The 25,548-nt window shown below is 34.4% G+C and overlaps 1 protein-coding gene across 5 annotated transcripts; it reads right to left on the bottom strand.

Moving 5' to 3' along the window:
- Nucleotides 1-112: 112 nt before the first annotated feature.
- On the bottom strand, nt 113-24,798 carry LOC143240270 (fizzy-related protein homolog). Of its 5 annotated transcripts, none has more exons than XM_076482444.1 (13): nt 24,722-24,798; nt 24,042-24,124; nt 22,334-22,416; nt 20,949-21,068; nt 16,899-17,027; nt 6,845-6,901; nt 5,712-5,813; nt 5,021-5,242; nt 4,047-4,271; nt 2,810-3,106; nt 1,912-2,016; nt 450-542; nt 113-318 (listed from the first exon to the last, which is right to left on the bottom strand). In XM_076482444.1, exons 3-13 carry the CDS (start codon nt 22,409-22,411, stop codon nt 277-279), a joined length of 1,470 nt encoding a protein of 489 aa, XP_076338559.1. In that variant the 5' UTR covers nt 22,412-22,416; nt 24,042-24,124; nt 24,722-24,798; the 3' UTR covers nt 113-276. The 5 variants fall into 5 exon arrangements, with proteins under 5 accessions (XP_076338559.1, XP_076338558.1, XP_076338561.1 ...); XM_076482443.1 differs by having other exon boundaries at nt 24,670-24,795; XM_076482446.1 differs by lacking the exon at nt 24,722-24,798 and adding an exon at nt 24,701-24,720.
- Nucleotides 24,799-25,548: the final 750 nt, after the last annotated feature.

Here is a 25,548-nt window from a genome sequence, read left to right as displayed (position 1 = left end):
CAGCATGTACGAATTAACTTTTTCCTTTAGACATTTAAAAGAAAATGTATAATTTTACTGTACACTGCATGCAGCATATTATTGTGAATTACAAACTACCCAGTTGCAGGGATTAATACTAACTTATACTTTATTATTTTACAAGTTACATGCAATAGATTTGTAGCAAAGGTAGATGAAGGAAACCACATTTTATTAACAAATTTTGAGAAAAATGCATTGCTACAATCACAAATATTATGAAGGGATGACAGTTGGTCCATGATAATTCTGATCTTACCGAATGCTTGTAAATAAATTCAGGGCTGACTTTGCTTCCTGTAAGACACAAAGTAATTATAGAGCTCAAAGCACATGTTAAAGTTTTAACATCATTAACACCCATTTAATAAGACAGCTTATCTCATATATTACATTTTTTTAAACTTAAGATGTACCTACTAACATACCTTCTGAGACCTTGCCTTACTGAAGACATTCCAAAACCTTAAGGTTTCATCCCCAGCACCTGTCACTATAGATTCACCATCTGGTGACACAGCCTAATTAAAACAAGATGTACCAATATTCAGTTTTTCCCATCATAAATGTAGCTCTTTATAGGGGAATTAATACACTGCTATGGCAACTTAAGGGCTCAAGCAGTGTTGGTGAAATACATCATTTATATTGAGAAAAGGCTTTTCAGTTAGATACACAAAGAAAAATCCACTGCAGGGTTATAACTAACATTCAAAGCTTGAAAGAAATACATAATACCATAACTATTTCTGTATTAAAAGCAACTGCCAATGGGTAATGTTTTCCAAATAATAAAACTAGAGTTTCAATAACTGTACTTTTTAGACAGAGGTAAATTAATGTGTATAATGCTACAACCTACACTCATTCTTATTTACCAGTCTCTTCTTCAATCTGGTTTAGGTGGAATAGTGATATCAAACAAGACTGTCTAATATATGAGATAACAGGATATGATACAGTTTAATCCTGATGAAATACCAGTGCTGTCTCACCAGCCAAGAGCACAGATCCTTGCTTCATCCTCAAGCTGCCTGGGAAGTCTTTATCTTGTTTCCAACAAGAGACCTTTCTTGATAATGTTGCACACCTAGAGACAGCTCTTGCCACCAATCTGTGGTTCTGGACTCTTGCTCCACACATGATACCACCCTTTATTTACAGGCTGAGATACAAGTTATGGAAGGTTGTGTTTTGGATAGCTCTGTTACCCCAACCTGATTCATATTCCTTTATTTTACAATACTGTTAAGTATAAGACTTACCATCATTTTGAATATTATAAATCCCCAATCTGAATATATCTTTAAGATCTTAGTGTACAAGTATTTTGCATGATAAATGGCTATTAAATACCCTCCTAAGAGCAATGAACTTCCTACAATATGCATAACCTGTGAAAAATGGAGTTCTAATATACACCCTTCCACCTCAACTTTGTATCAACAATGGTATCATGTGACTTTCTTATTCAAAATCATTTTAATATACTCAACCACTTATAACGTTTGTACAGGTGAACGGTGAGCCTACAACTGGTATTTAAGTAGGACCCAATAATTTAACCATATCTTTTTTAGTGGTGAAGTAGGAGGTTGCCAGTAGTACTTGACTACATTTCACTATGTTGTAACATACCCAATGTGAGGAGCTCAGGTGTACTAAATTCTGTTATTCACTATTCTTACTTGGCCAGTAAAGATACACAGAAGCTAGCCAACAGTACTTGCAATCAACTTTTGGATCACTCGAATTGACCATCACTCTTACAACACAGGGTGAAAGACCAGCACGTGAACAACTAGGCTCTGCTTGGCCAAATACGTGATTAATATAATTTATAAGGCCTAGCAAAGAAACAAGCTCCATAGGCAGTAAAACAGTACTCACCAGATACAATACCCTATAAGAGTGCCCTGTTAACTTGGCTACTTGAGTTAATGTAGGGTACTTCCACACAAGGATCTGGTTCTGGGAATATCCATGAGTGCTCACCTAATCAGAAATTAGAATCACTTTTATTTGTATGAAAATAATTTTCAGAATAATCAACAAAACATTTCTAGCAAAAATGTATCTCAGGACGGCTGGTATGGGCATTAACACTTTTACTCAAAGCAGAGAACAATGTTTTGACTTGAAGATGACCTAGGAAGGTTGAAATGTTCTCTGTTTTATCAGTAAAAGTAGATTTCTTGTCATCAAGAATTACTAGCAAGAATTGTGTATGTTTATAATTATTAATAAGAAATTTCAAATTACAAAATAAAATCAACCAATCATGTAAGTACCCAGTCCTGTCCAGTGGCATATTTAGGTAGGGGCTTAGCCACAGGGCCCATGGTCTTAATGGGAGCTCATTAATAATTTTTATTTTATGTAAAATTACATAGGATGTAGGGCCCACAAAACCTTAAATCCATCACTAGGTCTGTTTACAATTTACATCGTCACCAATAACTCAAAATTTACAAGGTGATTTTCAAAATTAGTTTTCAACCTTTTCCTTATCAAGAGCCCCTTCTGCTAAAATATATAAAAATATTAAAACAATAAACTTATTTAAATGTTCCTGTGGTATTGATGGATTTTTGTTTATTGTAATAAATGGAAAATTATTAACACTTAATATTGTCACAGACTTCATCCCTGGAGACCCTTGGCAACCTCAAGAGGTCTGCCATCAATTACAAAATATTTTTCTAAATAATTAGTTGTCTTAGAGTTGAACAATTTTCAGTTGCAAACTACTGCATTTAAACAACGACATAAAAAAAGTTAAGCTCACCAGCTCTGATGCATGTCTGGACCATGCTAAGTTGCACACTTGTGACCCTGTGTCCACACACTGCATGGGCTGACCAGTCAAGGTGTTCCAGAATCTTATACACCGGTCAGCCGTACCCCCACCACTGGCTAAGAGGCCATGATGATGTGGTGACCAAGCAATAGCCTTAACAGCAGCAAGATGTTCAGTGTAAGTCTGTACAGGTACCACACTATTCAGGTTCCACACAAATAATTTGTTGTCGTTCCCGCCCGAAGCTAGGTACTGGTTATCTGGTGACCATTTTAATCCACAAACCTGTGAAAATGTTTATCATAAAATGATTTCTGGCCTTTTAATGATATTAAAGTTTGTTTTCACATCAAATTATTGATTTTAAATGTGAAAGTAATGTTATATTAACTTTAGAATGCTGAATTCATTTTTTATATATTTTATAGGAAAAACCAAAGTTGAAAAATTTTAATTTCAGCATGTGTATATAAACTGAGATATAACATTTTTAGTCTTGAGTAGCAAGTAACATGTATGTGTTCTTTCCACGTAATTTTAAAGCTTAACCCTTAAGTAAACAATCAGTCTGCCATACAAAAGAAACTACACATCTACTGAAGACAAAACTTGGTTTAAAAAAAAAAAATGTTCTAGTCACACAGGCTTGGGTCATCTAAAAATAATTTCACAAGTTATCTGGTCTCTTGTTGAGTATGTGTTGTCATATGCTAATCAGTACATTACTCTCATATTACATTATATTATAGTCACATATATTATATTTAAACCCAGATGTGTTTGGTTTGGATTCTACACAAAACTACATGAGGCTATCTTTACTAGTCATTGCCACCTCCTCTTGGGCTACTCTTTTACCAATGAATAGTGGGATTGATTGTCAGTTTTAACTCCCACGGTTGAAAGGGTGATTATGTTTGGTGAGATGAGGAGTTGAAACCTCAACCCTCAGATTGCAAATCAAGAGCCCTAACCTATACTGGACCTAAACCCATATATGGTAATCTTGCTCTGTTTGTGAAGAACACTCACTTGAAATTCACACATTGATTAATGACAGCTTTCCACAGTAACACTAAACCGAACCTAAACACAACCTCATCCTGTGATGATGTACTATTAGTGAAAAGAAATCAGCTATAATAACAAGTTTATTGTTTAGATGAAAATGTATTCACTTGCCAGTTAATATGTTCTACCATCTTCACACAACTAAAATACCTACCTCTTGTCTATGTCCAGCAAGCTTCTTGTCTGGTACCGTGCATGGCGTTCGCACATCTCTCTGAAGAATCAGCCGATCTCGACTCCCTGATGATACAATGTCACTATTCCAAGCTAATGCTCCTACTCGGGCAGAGTGACCTTCAACTACTGATACTCTCTTGTTAGCTGCTACATCCCACACTTGAACATAGCCTTTGTGTGTTCCTACTGCCACTAGGTGGCCCTATCATAAAATACTATTGTAGTCAATTAGACACACATTTTAAAAAATAAATGTACTGCTTCCTCACTTCATAAGTGTATCATTCTTTGTTTTTGCTGGTACTATTACACCTTATAATCTATTAAGTATATTATATTCAACAACTGTTACAATTATGCTATAACATGAAAATTGTCTGTTCACAACACTAATACATCTCTACTTTATATCAGAATTCATTCCATATATGCTGTTTAAGAACGACACATCTGTTATGTGCACACACCGAAACTAAAGGTGTTTATGACACTATAAGGCACTCCATCTTGTAATGATAACAGAAATTCAAATTCACTCTATGCCGTTTTATTATTATAAACTTGTTTTGCATGTTACGAAAGACAAAAGTACATCCATATGAAATTCTTTTCATCAGTATATTAAACAGGGTAGATTATAACATGTAGTTGCTGTAGCAAATCCAAAGCACACATAATATTCAATCACAATTTAAGACCAAAAATATGAAGAAAATTTAAAAATGAAGTTGAACAACAATCTTAAAGAAAAGTAAAAACACATGCAGCAAGAAAAAGAAAGATTCTACATTCAATGTTCCACTTTCATCTAATTACTTCTATTTAGAAATGTGTTTTGGGTTGTTTATGAGCCACTTATTTAGGATCTTTAAACACCAAAAATAGTGAAATTATAACAAAAGAGCAACAATCTCCACAAACGTACATGTCACTTCTTCTAAAGATACTCACTCTCTCAGCCCAGGATACAGATGTCACAGAGTCCCCATCAGGAGACAGGTCACACAGCCGTGTCACCTGGGATGTGCATGCACTCCACAAATAAACGCACGTCCCCAAGCCTACACTGAGAATGTTTGTTGAGGACCAATCAACTAGGTTTAGGTAGAAGTCATCCTGAAGCTCAGGGGCATCAAGGACTTTAAAGGGAATTTTTGAGATCTTTCTTGCTGCCTAGAATAAACAAGGAAAAGAAATAGTATTAATACACATTATGTTTTTAAAGTTGCCTGTTTCTTAAGCAAAAGCCACAACCCATTAGAGAGTGCCACTTTACAATAATAACAATGTGAAAACATCGATCAAAGCAAAACAAATTCATGCTATTTTAAGACTGGGTCATTAAGTTAAACCAGATGTTAGTCGGTTAAAGATTTTAAATCTATAAGACTAATTATATATGCACATAAAGCAAGAAATTTATGTACAACAGAAAGTTTTCAAATAAGACAGCTTCTACAGAATGTTAACTGATGAGAGAATAACAAAGCTTTTAAGTTATGTATTATTTCATACATCTCTCAGATCATCTTATGTATAACAAAAGTTATACTAATTTTGCCACAGTGCCCATTAAAGAATTGAGTAAACAAAAATTAAGCATTTGTGTTGTCAAAACATAAGAGGTAAGAAAACTCATAACCTTTCTTGGCGACCTTAACAACTTCTGACTTTTGCTACTGACTGGAGATATGGAGTACGGTGAAGAGGATCCATTCAGTGAATTGCTTCGTCTCACCCGGTACTGTGAATAACAAGATAAATATAAAACATTTGAATAAAGTCATCTGACCCATCACACCATGCCCTGAGACACAAGAAGTTTTTTTTTTTTTTTTCCCCACTTCCATCAGTAACTTCATTTGTGATTTCAGAAAATGTTTGCTGGGTTCCACAAAAAACTATAACATGCTGCAGGGGATAACATACAAGTTTATAGGATACCTCAAGGTAAAACAGTGCCCTGGGTCATAGCATAAGGAGTGTTTTACACCTTTAATGATGCTGATAATTTACAACATTATTTCAACTATAAACTACATGACCTGGTGCACTGTTATACCTCAGGGTATCCAATAAAGCCATATACTGTATGTCCTGTGATGTTATAGTTTTTACACAGAACTGGAAAGCAAATAAACTTCTAAAGTTTAGCTTATAAATACACTGTTTTTAAAAGTAAATTTCTGTCTTGTGTAAATGGAAGTTACAGTAGAATTAAAGTAAATATCCTAACTGGAATTCAGAAGCACAAAAAATATTAATTCTCCAAAAGAAATCTTTAACTAGATTCCCAGTTGTAAAAGGTCATTAAATATTGTGGTCTTAATTTAACCAATATAGGAAAAACACAGATTTATCTTAACTTAGTTACAATTCCAGTGTAAGCTAATCACAGCAATTCATATTTCTCTTGGACATTTCATAATTAAACACCAGTAACAGCTCCTTGTCAAATACACTAAATCTTCAAAATGTTTGTCATCAGAGTACAGAGCTAATTTCTTATGTTTTTGGTTTCCAAGTGTTCAACATTGCATCATATCAAAGTAACCCTAAACATAACAAATGTACTTAAAATTCTGAATGTAATGGGAAAGTTACAAATGCTGTGCAAAAGATGCTTCTCAGATAAACCAAAAATAACATTTAAACGTTGCACACTTTCTTTGTGCTTCACAAATCCAAGAGATTATTTAAAAAAATAAAATAAAACATATTATATATTTTTTTCTAAGATATGCTATACATAACATTTTACTCAATTCAACAAACCTGAAAAAGATTTTTCCTGTCAACTGGTGAGAATGCTTTTCTTTCTTCTGGTTGTTCCTATGATAAATGCCAAAGGTCAATTTAGTAAGTTTGTTATTTCCTCAATTCAAATTATACAGTTAAAACATAAAAAATTAACTCTGCAATGTACTTTGTTCTTTAATCTCATGCCATAGCCAGGAAGTTAAAACATTTTTTAATGTCATGTTATTAACAGAAATTTTTTAAAACTTTCATCTGATATCAGTTTTTACTAAAATATTATTTCCTCAGGTATCTGTACCTCGGAACCAGTTGGTATGTATTCTTCTCAAATTTGTAAATAATTTAATCTAACATTTGACTAAGTAAACAAACTCAATAATGAACGAATGTTGCTCTGTACGATAAAAGAAAAAAAAAACTTGGATAAACAATAATAAAGAATAAATTGGCAGGTCTAAGTAAAAATGTTTTCTAGTTTATTTTCTGCAATGCTTTGAGCAAATGCTCTTTGTCAGTGAACGAAGGGATTCTGTTTGAAATGTTGCAGAAAATAAAATAGTTCACTTTTACATGTATCCATTTATTTGTTATTATCTAAATTCATTATTATTTGATAAAAGTTCATTAATAGAAAATTTAACACAGAGGCTTGGATCATCTTTAAAAAAATACAAGTAGTCACAGATCATTTTCAGAGAAGTAGAGTTAAGTTGGTAAAATTTGGTAACTGATTAATAGTTGTGATAATTAAACAATTAAATGAACTAATCAATTATTCTTGCACGGGACTAATCTTCCTTTCAGGTTTTACACACCTATGCAGAAATAAAATTACCACTTTATGAAAGTAACACAATAACTTGCACCTGAATGTACATGCTTTTGACTGTAAATATTATCTATTTGTAAACAGTTTTCTAGTGGTGAAAAGACTAATACTTTTATTACTAATCTAGCAGTGTTGTAACATAACCAATTATTTAAGAATACAAAAATCAAAAACAGTGTTTCAGCAGATTTTCTTTGACAGTTTCATTTCAATTTTCACTCTAGGAATCTTCCTTTTCTCTATGTTTTCCTCAGGTAATTGACCACTAAAATTTCTTTCCTTTTCAAAAATTTCACAACCTGAAAAAAAGGAGGTGGTTAATGTCTGACTGTCCACAACATTCAATATCTTCAAGTATCAAATCAGTTTTTCTTGTCACCTTCTGCTTTATGAACTTCTAAGTACATCCTATACCTTTGTCTTGTTCTTACAACAAATCTATAGGATGTACTATTATGTTTTCATTCAGAATAACTCCAGGATGTCTAAAGTAGTCAATTTTGACTCTCCTAGCATTACGAGATGTATTCTGTTGGTTTTCTGTATTTATTTACAGAAAAGCCTCTTGCAACACTGGCCTGTCCCTAAGACAGGGAAAGTAGTTTTGCAAACTCTCCAAAGCATTTGGAATTAGTTTTTTGTCTAATAGAAGATGCAAATATGGTGTTTCCAGTCTGTCCAGACCTCTCTCTGGAACATACAGACTCTTGAATTAGGTGACTGCAGGGATACCGTGAGAAACTCTTTAGAATAGTATCACAGTTCCTTCCTTCCACTATGCCTACAGTTATTGACTTTTTAGATATAACAGCACTTCTGTTTTCTAGCAACTCATGTTTCAAACCAGGAAATACGTTAAGACTTCTGAATCACTTTTACAACAGTAGGCTTTATTAGTAATTTATAAAGTCCTATTTAAATCATTAAGGACTTTCTTTGTAACGAAACCAGTATCAATTTCAGAAGGTTCTCTTAAAATCATTTTGTCTGCAACATCTTGTGATCCAGTTATATTTCCGGTCATTCTAAAATGACAAACTTTTCCAACAATCCCCCGACAAGGTCAAACATACCCTGCAAGGAAGATCAGTTCATTATCCTAACATTCGTTGAAAAGAGGTTTGATTTCTCTAGCAACTGAGAGAAAAAACTGTGTTTTGGAGATGAAGAGGCTGGAAGTGTTTCACAAGTATTACCACATGATTTTAATTTTGGTAGTTTTTTGCTTGTTTGTTTTGCACAAGGATGAGGTAGCAGAGACAAACATGTTTCTGCACTGATGATATCCTCCACACATCTGTACTTACAAAACTTTGGTCCAAACATCCAGTCTCACTTGGGAAGTCTTCAACTCTTACTGGAGAATCATTATGATAGAAACTTGTCAGAATTTCTTCAAACTTCTGGTCAGTAGCTTTATAACCATCTTTAAAAGCATTGTGAACTGTATATAAACCAACTCTAAATTGAGCTTACTAGATTCAGTTGATAACATTCTATGTAATTAACATTGGACTGTCCATGGATATTTACAATAAATACTCAGAACCAATGTCTGTAACATTAATCTACACACAGGTGGGACTCCTATTAGTTATGAATAGAACTATCCAGACAGAAAGTACCAAAAAATGAAATTCTGACTGTTACCACATGCCTTAAATACTGCCTTGTACAGTAAACCTTAAGTTGCTTGATTTACTGATTTCTCAGCCTGTACACATTTTTAGTTTCTCACAGCCTAATTTTATGTTGTTTTTTTAATAGACAGTTTTTTCACTTCAAAAGAGATGACAAACATCACATAGTTTCATGCTGAGGGGTTAAACTACCATAAAACAGAAGAATAAACCCATCAGACTTCTGAGTTTCTGTTCTAGTTTGGAACTAATCTACGTTGAGGTAATTGAGATGCTTTTCCTCCCCCATATAAAACATCTTGTAAATTTTACTGTCTATGAACATACTCTTGAAAGTATCTGTAATCCTTTTATAAGAATGAAATAGACCATTACAGTAAGTGGTTCTTAAAGTCCATAAAACTTCAAATCTTAAAACATCAGTTAAAAAAAAAAAGAGAGAAAAAGACTTGATGCTGGAAGTTGAACTAGTGACAGTTACAGTGGTAGTTCTGTTTGTTGACATGGTATGGACAGCAGTATTGTTTCTTGATACTGCTTTCAATGTCTTAACATTTTTTGCTCGTCAGATGAATGTGTGAAACTGCTTCTTCCACATTGCTGATGTCAAACAAACTTTAGAAAAATTTACATTTTACAGTTGTAGAGTCATGGTTATCAAATTTATGTGAAAATATATCTACTGGCAGGCAAAAAAAAACAAACTTATAATGACACCAGATGACCTCTTTATAAGGTGGAAATCAAAATATTTTAAAAAGTGTTAAAAGCAGCATGATATGAAAAACCTTTAACTACATAATTATTATAAATTTACACAAATTCTATCATCAGTTATAAAAAATAATTGACAACTTTACAAGTATAAAATGACAAGCTCCTAAGAAAGAACTGTTTATATGAACAGAACTTTAAAAAGACTGGCTGGTTGGTTGATTTAGTGTTTTATGGCACAAAACAGCTACGCTACCTGCACCAAACTTCTGGTAAAAAGTTAAAAATAAATTTAGTATAATTCATAAAAGGAAATTTAGGTAAAACAAAACAAAGTTTAAAAAAACCAAAACACAAATAGCATGAAACCAATGTTTACATCTAGTCTACAATGTTGAGAGAAAAAATACAGTAATACAAGTTGTAAAGGACTTTCTGTAGTGTAACTGTAATCATCATAACTCACCAGGAAAACTAACAGGTAAGTATAAAAACCACCATCAGCCACCTGAAGTTAGCCTTTCCAGTCCTGGTTTCGAGTTATTTAATGTTGCGGCCAGTTTCTAATTTCAAATTGAACTAGATGAACTGTGATTTTTAAAAGAAAGCCACATTAAAAAGGTGTAATGTATAAATTTAAAAACTTAAATGGCATTAAAAAGATTAATGGTCTTTAAAAAGCTAAAAACATCTCTAAGATGGACAGTGTCACCATCACCAATAACACTGTAACGTTATGGACAAACCATGGGAGAGAACATGTTTAAAATGGTGCCATCGAGTCATAATGACGACAAGAAAGTAAAATAAGGCATTGTGTGATCTGAGTGTTACACAAACTACACACTGGTGCATCAGATACAGAAAACAGAAAATGTTAAGTTAAAAAACTGTGACCAATGCATAGTCTAGTTAGAACAACTTCCTCTTTCCGATCCTTACAGAAGCAAGACGGCTAAAGTCCAACATAGGGTTTTATTTGGAAAAGCTTGTTTTCACGTTGCTCACTCCAAGTTGATTGCCAGCTGGCATGGAGCTGAGCCTTGAATACAGGACCATAGTCCATGTATGGAACAGGCACAGTGGTGATAGTGCCAGAGCAGATAGACTTAGCTGCAGTGTCGGTGAGCTCGTTCCCACGAATACCAACGTGGCCTGGATCCAGAAAAACTGGATTGACGTAGATGTTAAAGAGAAATGGGTCAGTTGGTTTTGAATATCAGCAAGAACAGGGTGTGAACCAACGTAAAGTGATTCCAGGGCCAGTAGAGAACTAAGCAAGTCAGTATAAATAGTGCAGTTTGAGTACTGCTTAGCTTCTGTATGATCCAGGGCAAGAGAAATGGCATACAGTTCAGCAGTGAACACAGAAGCTGTAGCGGGGATTCTGCATGCAACTACCAAACCACAACAAACCATGGCAGAGCCCAAAGACTCAACAGATTTCGAACCATCTGTATAAACAGAAATGGAAGGTTGGTTCGAAAGATGTTCAGCAAATAACAGACAGTATTTCCAATCGGGAGTGTCTGCTATTCTTAGATGACTTAAAGATAGGTCACATTTGGGGACTGTAATAAGCCATGGTAGGATGGGCTGACCAGTGGATACAGCAATGTGATCCAAGGACAGACCCAATTCATCCAACAGTGCCTGGTTACGAAGGCCAAAAGGAGCAATGGCAGATCATCTGTTCTGAAAAAGTATGGCCTTCCAAAGAAGAAAACACAACCTCAGGTGGGATGCTTTGGTAAGGAATGAAGTTTTGAATCATAAAGTAATGACAGTTGCAAATGGTGGAGGTGCAAAGAAGGTTCATGAGACTATGTACAAGCTCTGAACTGGGGAAGTGTAGAAAGTCCCAGTGCAGAGCCCAAGTCCTTGATGATGAATAGGGTCTAGCATCTTTAAGGCCAATGGTCTGGCAGAGCCATAGACCACTGATCCATAGTCAAGAGCACAATATATCTTTAACACAGAACGTTGGTCCGCACCCCAAGTGGTGGAAGAGAGGACATGGAGGATGTTCAGTGCTCGTGTACATTTGACCTGTAGCTGCTTGATATGTGGTATAAAGTCAGCATACTGTCAAAGATAAGCCCCAAGAACTTGGTCTCAGGGACCACTGGCAGCGAAACTTTACCGATATGAAGTTCAGGATCAGGGTGAATACCCCGTTGGCAGCAAAAGTGCATGCAAACGGTTTTAGAGAGAGAAAAATTAAAGCCGTTCGCCATAGTCCACTTCAGTACACGATTGAGGGCAGTTTGTAGTTACTGCTCAATATACCTCACATTCGACGACCGACGTAAGATGTGAAAGTCGTCGGCAGAGAACCCGTATGTTTAATAAAAATAGGCAAATACCCACGTAACCCATATATATGGAGGTCTTGCAAAATGCCATACTTCCATGTTGTATCATAAGCCTTCTCAATGTCAAAAAAATATTGATACAAGATGTTGTTTGAGAAAGGCTTCACTGATTGACGTTTCAAGTCAAATAAGGTGGTCCATGGTGGAGTGCTGTTATCAGAACCCACACTGGGTGGGCAAGAGGAGGTTGTTTGATTCAAGGAACCAAACAAAACAAGCATTAACCATTCTCTCTAAGGTCTTACAGGGACAGCTCGTCAAAGGAATTGGATGGCAGTTTGAAGGAATCTGGGGATCCTTCCCAGGCTTAGAGAAAGGTAGGACAATAGCCTGATGCCAGGCATCAGGAAAAACATTCTCCTGCCAGATCCAGTTAAAAACACTCAGAAGAATAGCAAGAGAAGCAGAAGATAGATGGCGCAGCATGTCATAGTGTATATTATCAGGTCCAACTGATTTACTGCCAGACCGACGAAAGGCCAGTTTAAGTTCCACCAGTGTAAACGGATGATTATAGTCATATAGACAATCAGCTCCAAAGGAAAGAGGTGATTGTTCTGCCCGAGTCTTGATGGCTAAGAAGGTGTAAAAAGAAGCAGAAGTGCTAGATACTCAGCAAAAGCTTTCACCAAGAGTAACAGTGATGCTCATGGTATCAGCTACTTCCTGGGCAACAGAAAGTAAGATTGAGAGAGGGGTGGAATTATATAGCCCACTGACCTTTTGAATCTTGTCCCATATGACTTTGGAACTGGTGGTAGAAGATATACCTGTTGTGAACTTAATCCAAGATTCCTTCTGGCTTTGACATCTTACCCACCTAGCATGTGCATGGAAAGCGATGCAATTCAAGAGAGTGGGATATCTACAGAAAGTATCCCAGGCCCTTCCTGAGTCTTCCATGCCATGTGGCAAGTAGGATTCTACCAAGGACGAGAATATAGTGGAAAACGTGTTGAGGTTTTAGAAATACCCTGAGCAGCTGCTTGTATAATACGGTCAGTAACTGATGCTACACAGTTGTCTATTGATGGCTCACAGATGATGGCAGGATCAAGTTCTGCAAGACCAGTAAAAGAGGGTCAGTTTGCGTGATCCAGCTTCCACCAGTGCACGCAGATCAGGTGGCAATGACCACGGCCAGTTTCTCTCAAAATTATAGTAAAATGATCAATGCCCCATGGATTATTGTCAACCCTCCATGAAAACTGGGAGAATAGTGGAGATCAATAGCAGTAAAGGACTGACTAGGTGCATGAAAATAAGTAGAAGAACCAGTATTGAAAAGAGAAAGTTTGTGATCAGAGAGCATATGCTCTACAGAGTGCCCCCCTCTTATCAATATCAGCACTTTCCCAAAGGGGATGATGTCCATTAAAGTTCCCCAGGATGAAAAAGGGAGATGGCAACTATTCAATGAGAGCATCAAGGTCTGATTGTTCATATGTCTCTTCAGGCAAACAGTGATAGTACGACCCAAGAAAACACAGATGGCTACGGCCTCCAAGGGTGTGTCGAGTGGCAAAGACAGGGTGGGTACATACTGATCAACCAACAGTGCCACCTCTCCATGCACTCATCCATCATACAGCCTGTCATTTCTGTACAAAGAAAACCACCAAAAGGTGACTGTATCAGCAGGTTTCAGAAATGTTTCCTGTAAGGAAAGACATACAGAATGGTAGGATGCAATCAGTGTTTTGATGTCATCCAGATTAGAAGGTAAACCTTGATAGTTCCATTGTATCAGGGTGGCCATTTTTATTTGTAGGCAAATTGGGTGGAGAACCCTTCTGTTTATGACCATGTTTTTTTTTCCTTACTGTCCTTATTCAAGGAAAGTCTATAGACCTCCATGGATCCTGCTCTGTGTCAATTAAGCAGGTCTTTGCTGTTGGAAGGGGATTCCAGTGACTTAGGACGTGAATGAATGATTGTTTTGCATCTTGGGGTGGGAGAAAAAGATGTATCCAAGGAAATGCCTGTACTTGGAACCAAAGGATGTGGATCTTGAAGTTTGTTGGAATGTGTGCAAGGGACAGAGATAGGTGTTGAAGTTGAATCATCAACTTTTTTAACCATGGAGGTCAAAAAAACTTTTCATTTGTTTGGAGAATGATTCTTTTGGAGGCACAGAGAAATCTGTCTGCATTCTCACTGTAGTTGTGGAAAAAATGTAGCAGCATATGTTTGAGATGAGGTGGTGGACAGCAATTTTCAAGCCTCAGGATAAATAATGTTATGAATCATTTTCAAATGCTGCACCTCTTTTTTTTTCCAGCCATTTAGGACAAGAATGAAAGTAGGACAGGTGAGAACCATTGGAATTCACACTCTTAGACATTGTGGTCCTTGTCACTGCAACAAGCACATGTCAAGGAATCACGACATGACGACTTCAAGTGACCGAACCGCTAACACTGGAAACATTGGAGAGGGTTTGGAATGTATGGCCCTACTCTGCAATTAAGATAACCTGCCTTAATGGTGGCAGACAGACATAGTGGCATAAATGTGAGAATGAGAACATTGGTCAGCATCATAATTCCATGTTTGCAAGTGGATATACGCCTCACTGCAGAAACTCCTTTGGTGGAGAAACCAGCAAGAATCTCTGATTCTGGGATGTTCTTCAAATCCTTCTCAACAATAACTCATTGTGATGAATTCAAAGTAGCATGAGGTCTAATTTCAATAGCTATATATCCCCAATTGCCCTTAAATGCAAGTGTTGAGATGTGGATGTTTCCACCAATATGTCACCATATCAAAGCTTCTTTACTGACTTTGGAGAGCCAGCAAGTACGTCTTGTCGCTTCTGAACAAAAAAGGGAGACATCTGCCCTAAAGGGTTGTCTGAAAGTGAATGCAATATAAGAAAATGAGGTACAACAGGTGATACAGATGGTGAGGATTGCTGCTCAGAATCTTCAAGACATGGTCGTTTACCTATAGACTGTTTTTTTATTATTTTATTAAGATTTTTAATTGGAATATTTATAATAAAGAAAGGGAAATTTCAGTGCCCACTGACCCCACCCACTATGGAGCCCTACAAGGGGACATACTACAATGCCAAACAAGGACATTGCAGCAATGCCAGGGTTTCATGAGTACTATACCCAAACACCAGCATCAGATACAATGTCCACAACACCTGTTGAGAACATCCAACACTGATACTTGGTTGACTTTAGCCCGAGTTAACCAGCCAATTGACCCAAGGGGGGCCACTCCAAGACCGCCCGTCTACAGGAATTCAAGGCCAAAGTAGTGTGTCAGAGTTAGACCTCTAAACCACTAGGATCCTCTCCTCACTTTTATGGGTTTGCCATCATGGCAAACACATGGATGTATGTTTAAATCCAAGAGGAGGTAAACTGAAACAACAGAACCTTCCCTGGGAGGTCCCCTCACCACTTACAGGAATCCACACAGAGGGGACTTTAAAAAGAAGACATTATACAAAATCAGTATATTTTACGGTATAGGTTGTAAGAAACTGTTGAAACACGTGTGAGTGTGTTGTACAAAACAGCGTTTAACAGGCAGGTGGTGAACTGTTGAAATACGTGTTGTACGAGACAGTGTTTAACAGGCAGGTGGTGAACTGTTGAAACACGTGTCTGTGTTGTACGAGACAGGTTATGAACTGTTTAAACATGTGTATGTGTTGTACGAGACAACGTTTAAGAGGCAGGTTGTGAACTGTTGAAACACATGTATGTGCTGTATGAGTCTGTTTAAGAGGCAGGTGGTGAACTGTTGAAACCCGTGTGTGTTGTACGAGACAGTGTTTATCAGGCAGGTGGTGAACTGTTGAAACACGTGTATGTGTTGTACAAGACAGTGTTTAACAGGCAGGTGGTGAGAGCCTGATATTTGTTTTATTTTATCAGTGCTTCTTATCTCTCAAAAATTAGTGAAGATTAAAGATGTGTCCTAACTGTAAATATATTAACAATATGTAATACTATTATGGTTAATATATTTACAGTTAGGACACATCTTTAATCTTGACTAATTTTTGCTAGATAAGAAGCACTGATATTCATTATTTTTTATTTGCTCAAAACTTATTGGTGAGCAAATAAAAATAATGAATATCAGTTGCCTTAACACTTTTATTCAAACAATTTTACTCTAAGTAACATCAGTTACTTTTGTAATTACTTCTGTAATATTAAATTAAAGCTACACTTAGTTATTATTAGTGTAACCAACAGTCACTAGGCCACACCCTCACATTCGTATGTCGTGTACCAACCAGAACACACACATACTTTCACACGTAGTTGCACCAGTGGAACTAGTAACAGTTAACACTGATTAATTTTACAGGTGAAATTATCAAAAATCGTAATAGTCAGAAACTAATTCTGATTCGATAATTAGTTTTACCAACAATAACTGATTAAGCTAAATGATCTTGAATTAATCAAAATTAATAACAAGCTGTAATGGAAACAGTTTGATATATATGTCAATATCACTACAAGTTTTCAACTAACCTTGATGTCTTCTATGTCAGCTCCTAATAATTCATTCTTCAATAAACAGTTATATGTGATACCATCCTTTCCTGACTCTGTGGTAGTGTCTTTAGGTTTTTTCGTCTGTCCGGGAGACTTACTGTTATCCTAGGATACATCATTGAAAATATCATTATATCATTAATATTTATCTGTAAAACATTTTGTTTAATTGATTTACAAGCCTAAGTACTTAACATTATATACATGTGAGGACAAAAGAGACAGGGAGAGTGAGATACAGATACAATGTTACAGTATTTTGTATTCTGCTAAAAAGTAACACAATAAAACATTCAGCACAAGAGAACTTTTATAAATTTATGAAACAATACTAATATTATTATGAAATAACTATATTCTTATGTTATATACTAACATCCTACAAGATATCCCAGCATTCTTGTGAACCTTTCAGTGCAAGTGAATCAATAAACTCAAAGGTTTATGTTCTTAAGTATTTAGTTTGAGTTAAATATTACTAGGGTTCAAGTAAACCAGTTAGATTGGTTCTTAACTTTCCATAAAACTAGTGAAAAAAAAAAAAAGATGTTTGAGGTACACCAACTAGTTTCTGATGCTTTGACTTTCATACTCAAATTACCATGTCTTTAAAACCATTCCCTAACAAAGAGCTACATATATAAAGCAACTTTATGTTTCAGCCTGTTATAATCAGGCCAGCAAAATTTCTAAATCAAAGACACAGATCTCAAACTTTCCAAAACTCTAGATGATGGAGGGGTCATTCCATGTCAAATCATCCAGATTTTGAAAAATTTTCCAGGTGATCCCCTCAGAATGCCTTGAAAAAATTTGCATGTGCTCATCTACCCATATAATGAAACATTGCCAAAGATTGGATCAATATCTCTAATAGTTTCTGATTTACAACCCTGTAAAATGTAGTTAATTTATGTTTACTTTTGGCAAATTCATTTTCAGGCAACTTTGGCTGCTTAAAGCTGCAAGAGTAATGGTGATAGAAGGCTGAAATTTGCTACTCTGACTGAATTAATCTCACAGAATTCAAAAATGGTCTCAAACCAAGTTTATTTCTCTTAGGATTTACATAGTGAGGCTGTAAAATCACCTGAAAACCCAAAATCATAAAAAAACATTGGTTTATGTAATAAGCCATAGCTCTGAGACTTAATAAGACACAAAGCCGAATTGTTTTTTCTAATTTCCTAGAACATATCAGTTGATAAATCAGCAATTGTTGTAATTAAAAGTCTGTTAGATCAACTGTAAAAAAATTTAGTTGCATGCAACTATTTATAACAGAGCTAAAAATAGCCCTACTTCGGGCAACAGTTTGACTATGTCACCAGTTATTCAGCCTTTTCAGATTTTTACCATATATTCTTAGATCTCTGAATATGATCTACCAAAAAAATCAGGATGGTGTTCAACCTACTTTTTCAGTTATAATTTTTTAAAGTGTCCTCTGACCATATGTTGTTTACCTGAAAAAAAACAAACTTCAATTCAGGTGTGTTACTGTGTGCAAATATATCCATACAGTTTTGAAATAATTTATGAATCCCATTGAAATATTCTAATCAACCTTTATCATATATTTTTACATCTCTGAACATGATCTTCAAAAAAAATCAAGGTTGTGAAAAATAATAAATTATCAAATTTTAAGTGTCTCTGATATGTACCATTGGGCAAAGGACCACATTCAGGGCATTCAGTTCTTTCTTGTCAATCAGGAATCAGTCCTGCAGAATTGTGTAAAGTTTGATCTACTTGAGCACTATGAAAAATGCAAAACTGTGTCAGGTATTAGGTCACATCATAGCTTTATTCTACCAACAAATTGTATATGAGAAGGCTATCAGATGATGATGTGTACACAGTTGTAACTGTTGGTGAAAGTGATGCTGCAGCAGCTCAAATAGTGTCTAATGATAGCAGTGACAATTATCAGCCAGGGAAATATGTGACATGCATATATGATCATGAATGGTATGTGGGAAACATAAAAGATAGATCAGATGAACATTCCAATGTGTTGGTGTCATTGATGAAGAAATCAAGAAACACTGTTCTCATGGCCTGCAAGGTCACGTAAAAGTGAAAGCTGGATTCCTTTCCAACATATTCGTTGTCTGATAAGTGCACCTACCGTGCAAGGTTGTAGTGCTCACCACTATGTTCTAAGTCAAAGTGATCTCAACATAATCAAACTTGAATTTTAGAAATTTATTCAAGCTGTCTGAACAAAGCAATGTTTATTTGATGTTGTTGAGGCTAATTTATCACCAAAGCAGTTTTTGACACATTTCATTGTCATGATTATTGCAGTTTGGTGTGATTATAATCTTTCTCAGTTATCCCCTGTTGTAGCACTGTGCTTTTTGTGCCTGATTTACCTTTGTATTTATTATATTATGAATCTTAAACTCAGCCATATCTGCATAACTGTAATGCATACACAATATATTTGCATTGCCATGTGATCTAACTAGTTATGCCAATAAACTTGTTCAGAAATGAATTAATTCTTTCTTGTTTCTTACAACTTCATTATTTCACACTGTGAAAGGCTGGTTAGAATATTTCAGTGGGGTTCATAAAATTCTGACAGGTATTTTTCAAAATTGTATGGATATATTTGCACATAGTAACACACATGAGCTGAATTATTTTTTAAATAAAAAACATGTGGTCAGAGGATACTTTAAAAATTATAACTGAAAAAGTAGGTTGAACACCATCCTGATTTTTTTTGTAGATCATATTCAGAGATGTAAAAATATATGGTAAAAATCTGAAAAGGCTGAATAACTGGTGACATGGTCAAACTGTGGCCTAAAGTAGGGCTATTTTTAGCTATGTCATAAAAAGTTGCATGCAACTAAATTTTTTTACAGGAGATCTAACAGACTTTTAATTACAACAATTGCTGATTTATCAACTGATATGTTCTAGGAAATTAGAAAAACAATTCGGCTTTGTATCTTATTAAGTCTCAGAGCTATGGCTTATTACATAAACCAATGTTTTTTACGATTTTGGGTTTTCAGGTGATTTTACAGCCTCATTATGTAAATCCTAAGAGAGATAAACTTGGTTTGAGACCATTTTTGAATTCTGTGAGATTAATTCAGTCAGTGTAGCAAATTTCAGCCTTCTATCACCATTACTCTTGCAGCTTTAAGCAGCCAAAGTTGCCTGAAAATGAATTTGCCAAAAATAAACATAAATTAACTACATTTTACAGGGTTGTAAATCAGAAACTATAAGAGATATTTATCCAATCTTTGGCAATTTTTCATTACATGGGTAGATGAGCACGTGAATTTTTTCACGGCATACTGTAGGGGTCACCTGCAGCCCCTGGATGATTTGACATGGAATGACCCTGGGGGAAGTTTTCAAACCAAAGCTTCTGTTACCAAAGTGGAGACACAGTCACACTTGTATTTCACAGACTCTCTTATGTAAATAAATGTAATAGTGTCAGATAAAATGTGTACAAGTTACTTCAATGTACAATATTCACAGAGAGTAGGCTTTAAAACTGAACATTATTTAATGTGTAAATTATACATCTCACAATCAATATACTGACATTTTACTGAAGGCTAGTTCCAACAAAATCTTTTGATGCACAATATATATACAATCATTCTGCATCCCTTATCACAAAACTCAAAACACCAGGTAAAAGACACTTATGTAAAATAGATTGGAGATCGCAGCAGTAGTAAGTTAGATTAACTAAAATACTGATAGTTCTACTGTTTGAGTAGATTGTGTCATCAAAAACCTTACAACCAACATACTCATGAAACTACCAGCACTATGGTACATAAGTAGTGTAAAAACAAACAAGGAGAATTTGGTTAACACCATGGGTAAATTTTACTTAGAAACTAGCACACAAAGATAATGGTGAATTTTCGTTTTCCTTTACCAGCAAAAACGACAAATCGAGTTCTAAGCTGAGTAATTTGTATAGTTACATAAAAACTTATTTCCTTCACTGCTTCTTATAATCCCATAGAAAAATACCTGTATCATTGATAAGCTGGTGTCCCAGTTTGCCCCAGCTCGAGTTGGGATGAATCGATCCCCATAACTGTTTTTCGAAGGAGAGTTGACTGGTGTAAGGAAGTTCTGATGTGTGCTAGGCTAAAACAAAGAAAATCTTCATGCATTGACTCACTCAATTCCAATATCATATGTACTAAAGATCTCGGTGATTAGTGATTTTTGCTAACTGATTAACTTCCAGACTCATTAACTGGTCATTTAACTAACAACTTGTAAATCCAGTTGGGAGTCAGTAATTATGATTAGTTTAACATAGCATTACCAGCTTTAATCAAAGTTTGATTAATTAATTATTTTATACAACTCCAATGAATGTAATCAATTAACTTGTTTAATTACCCAGTTCTGATCACATACATAGTTTACCTCAAAGGACATCTCGCATTATACTCTTAAACCCCGTGACACATTTTCACTGAAAAATTAATTTATCAAGCAAAGTTGGAAAGGAATCACTTCTTAGTTACACTAAAAAAAATTAATCATTGTGACTGCAAGATAGCAAATTCTACAATTATTTTGTTATGGTTTTGTTTACTGTTCATTTATTATTCCTTCTGTCATTTGGTTCATATATGAAGTTTTAGTTAAAATGCCAACCCACCTTCTATATAGAACACACTGATTTTATAAGTATATATTATAAAACTGACACAAGCTTCCCCTAGCAGTCACATACAGATAACCACTGCTGTGAAAGATTACATATACTTGTGGTAATAATTAGTCATATGTGATGTAATCTCATGATCTAACCAAAAAATCAAACATCTTCCTTGATCTTGGAAACAAACAAGTTGACAAGATGTAGTTAGAATTATTGCTAGTTATTGATAAATGGTTTAAAGTTGGAATACTTCATTATCCTTTGGTAAATTAGGTTTCTCTCCTTTTTCCTAATTCTCATGAAATTAATCACTCTGACATACATATTGTATTCTTTACTAATGTTTGTACCCCGCTCTGGTCAGACACAGGTTAACTAATTGCTTTTTAGAAGTGATTAAAATTTGTATTATAATTATTTGAAAGTTTTATTTGAGATTTCTATTGTTATATTTTAATAAATGATCTTTGTCTGATCCTGGCTGTAGTAGCATTTTGTTTAGTCACTTAAATGATAAAAGTGATAATTCAACAATTATGAACAAATATTAAAACATTGTGAACATGCAACATACTGTATATTTGAACTTACAAGAAAAACAGTAAGGAATTAGTGGGCACTTTATGATAAAAATGAAATACTTTCTGGGTACAGTTAATATCTGTAAGCAAACAAATAGGTAATAAGTTTTGGTAACTTGTGAATAACTCTTCAGTGTAATAAAGAATTTACTTACTGAACTCTCAGGAGAAATAATACTACTCTGTCCATTCTTTTGCCTCAGTAGTCGTCTCTCATATGACTGGTCTAGCATCTTTCCTTCATTTGTTGAATGAAATAAGAAAATTTAAGCATTTTTACCAATGATAGTCACAAACCAAACATCAAGTAAACTAAAAAGACAAGTCTGTTTCTCAGATACACTAAAACGTAAAATACCAATGTTAATTTACTGAACACTTGAACTGATTTTTCAATAGATGAAATACTAAAAGCATTTTCTCTGATTAAGTGCAACTTTAAATTGTATGTGAATGTGAAATATTGTTCTATGAATGAACTTTTAAATATTCTGACAGTTTCATAAACATTTTCAAAATTCTTACAGAGTAAACAACTGTTTCAGCAACATTATTTAATCACTCACACAATGAATTATAAAAGTTACACTTGTGTCACTTGGTGATATAAACCGATCCTATGATAAAGGCTATGTCATTTGTTAAAACAGATTAAAAGTACTCTATAAAAATTTGCTTAGTTTGAAAATGATTGTTCCAACAGTGCTAAGTAAACCTACTGAAACAAAGTGTTTTTAAAAATATATTATTTGTTTTATCCATAAATAAAACTAATTTTCATGTTACAACTTGTTTTAATTTAATTCACATAACATATTTCAAGAAACTAAAACAGAACAATCATACCTAGAGTTGTTTATCTCATCTTATAACCATGTTTTAATAAACTGTTTACATATGCAATATATTTAAACTGCATACTGAAATGCAAGGAATAAACACAGCAGGAACCATCAATGATCCAAGAGGTAAACTGGGAAGAAAATGTTTTAATCATAGTTGTGTTAATTAACTTGAGGAAAATTCTGTTAAATAATGTGGTAATTGTTGATGGTTGAAAATCTATTACAGTTTTGTTGAATGAGTTTAGGATGTTTGGGGTAATATTTAGGAGTTTTTTGTTTGTTGTTTTTTTACTGAGGGACCTCAACCTTTTTTCATGCTCTTAGCTTTCACTGATCAGGTTAATATTCACTTAACTCTTTCAATACTACTCATACCTAATATATATGTCCACCTTTGATGCACTTCTATGGGAATTTGGACATTTGTTTCCCAGGAATATCCTTCAAATTTCCCTAAATTTACTGTTTTCAGATAAGTATTGTTAAAAATGTGTCTTTCTGTTTCTGTTGTTGGTATCTATAAATAAACCTGGCATTAAATATGTTTTTTGTTTATTAATGTACCAGTTAGCAAAATGGATGTGTCTGAATGTATGCACTAAGTGTTCATTGTCTACTAATAATTGGCACTTAGAAACAGCCTGTTAGGAAGTTTCCCAGTGATCTTTGATGTTACTATACAATCTATAGCTCTACACAAGAAATAACATTTCTTGTAACTAATGTACATTTCTTTCTACATTAGGAGAGTTGAAACGTGCATAGAATTTCTCTATCACTCATAAAAAACCAATGAAAACATAATAGTTTCAAACAAGAAATATTTTTGAAACCATTCAGTAATCTTACATTATTAATAGTTATGTAGTTAAATATGGGCCGTTATTATCAATATCATATGCTAATTAGTGATGTTATTTACCTTAGTATAGTCAAGAGGTATACACAAGTTCTCTGTAAAAACTATAAGAGGACATAGACATCAAGAAATAACTGAAGTAAAATAAATAACACTCACCACAACTTGGGTTTCATAAATATCTAGTTGGTTTTCACAAACAACAGCATTGTTTAGTCAAGAAACATGTCATAAATGTCCATCTAAAGAAAAAAAGTTTTGGTTGATCAAAAATTTACATTAAGTGAAATTGGGGTGGCCACATTTGCACAAGGCAGATTAAACAATTAACTTAGTTTAAATACACATACAAAACTGAGCCTGGGAAATTTTGTGTATTCAATATATCAGAAGGAAGTTCAGTAGGAAATGGCCCTAATAAAACAGCACAACATCAAAATAAAGAAAATAAAGTAACAGTGGTATGATAAACAAAATATTAAATTTCTCTTATAACAGTAATGCTACTACTAGTCACTCATCTACAAACTCCACAAATTCACAAGTATGAAAAATTCTGATTTTCCAGGCATATGATTTTTGGAAGTTATACTAAAGTTTTATGTATTCGTTACACAAAGTTCAATTTCAAATATTTGTATTTGATAATATTAGCCTAAGTTTACTTATGATTAAATTTCAATTAAGAGTAATACAAATTACAGTTCCGTCTTGTAAGTTATATGTTTACAACCTACAGGTAACCGTAACTTTAGCTGTTCCAACTTTTTATACACACAGTACTTACATTACATTTACTAGCGATAAAATGTTATTACTTGACAATTCAAAAAACACACCCGACAAACTTCACAATATGCCAATTTTGCATATAATCACGAGTAAAACGATAAGTCACGAGATTCGGTTTCGAGTGTCACTAAACGGTTTTTTCTTATACTACAGCAAAGTAAAATGATACATAATATCTACGAACGTTTTCATATCTAACATAAGTATATTTTTTTATAAGTGACATATTGATTCCACTATCTTATGCTGTGCTGATTATAACAAGCACCATTTTAAATATCACAATTCCCTGTTTACGAAAGTGAAATATTTCAGTAACTTCATTACTTTCCCACTTTCCGCCATGTAAACTGTTGTTTAACAATTTTTTCTCCCATTGAGAGAACAGTAAATATCCAGTCTTACAACGTTAAAATACATGGCTTAATTCCCCTTGTGAATACAGAAGATAGAACAATGTGGCTTTACTCTGGAAACAAAGTTAATCCATTTTTCTTATGAATACAACATTTTTCGTGCAGTAGAGCTAGTTGACGGAAACGTTTAACTAAAGATAATAAATATCTTTTATTTTGATATTTTAACAGTTTTATGAGTTTAAAAGTTATTTGTATTTAGAATTAAGTTTAGATCAACTGTTATGAAATACCAAATTTCAACAATTTGGACTGAAAAGGATAGGTAAAACTGATGAATCTTGTAATCGTATTTGCCAGCTTTATACCTCTCTTAACTTCTAAGCGAGAATTTTATAATCGATTTATACAGACATAATATATATACATTTGTATCGTGTTTCATTGTTAGGTGTCGGAGTATTTTGGATTATTTCATAAAAATAATGCGAGATCCAATCTACCTAACGATAACAAAT

Source organism: Tachypleus tridentatus, chromosome 13, assembly GCF_004210375.1.
Source record: "Tachypleus tridentatus isolate NWPU-2018 chromosome 13, ASM421037v1, whole genome shotgun sequence".
Lineage (NCBI taxonomy): Eukaryota > Metazoa > Arthropoda > Merostomata > Xiphosura > Limulidae > Tachypleus > Tachypleus tridentatus.
Note: the sequence above shows the minus strand (reverse complement) of the source record. Positions and strands in the feature narration are given on the sequence as shown.

What these genes read in the sequence shown, in the direction of transcription:
- LOC143240270 (XM_076482444.1), bottom strand. Translation starts at nt 22,411, where the DNA reads ATGCTAGACCAGTCATATGAGAGACGACTACTGAGGCAAAAGAATGGA. An exon ending in TGTTAAGGTCGCCAAGAAAG is followed by an intron (nt 5,243 to 5,711) that starts GTTATGAGTTTT and finishes TGTTTATTCTAG; the next exon opens with GCAGCAAGAAAGATCTCAAA. An exon ending in CCAGACATGCATCAGAGCTG is followed by an intron (nt 2,017 to 2,809) that starts GTGAGCTTAACT and finishes ATTTCTGATTAG; the next exon opens with GTGAGCACTCATGGATATTC.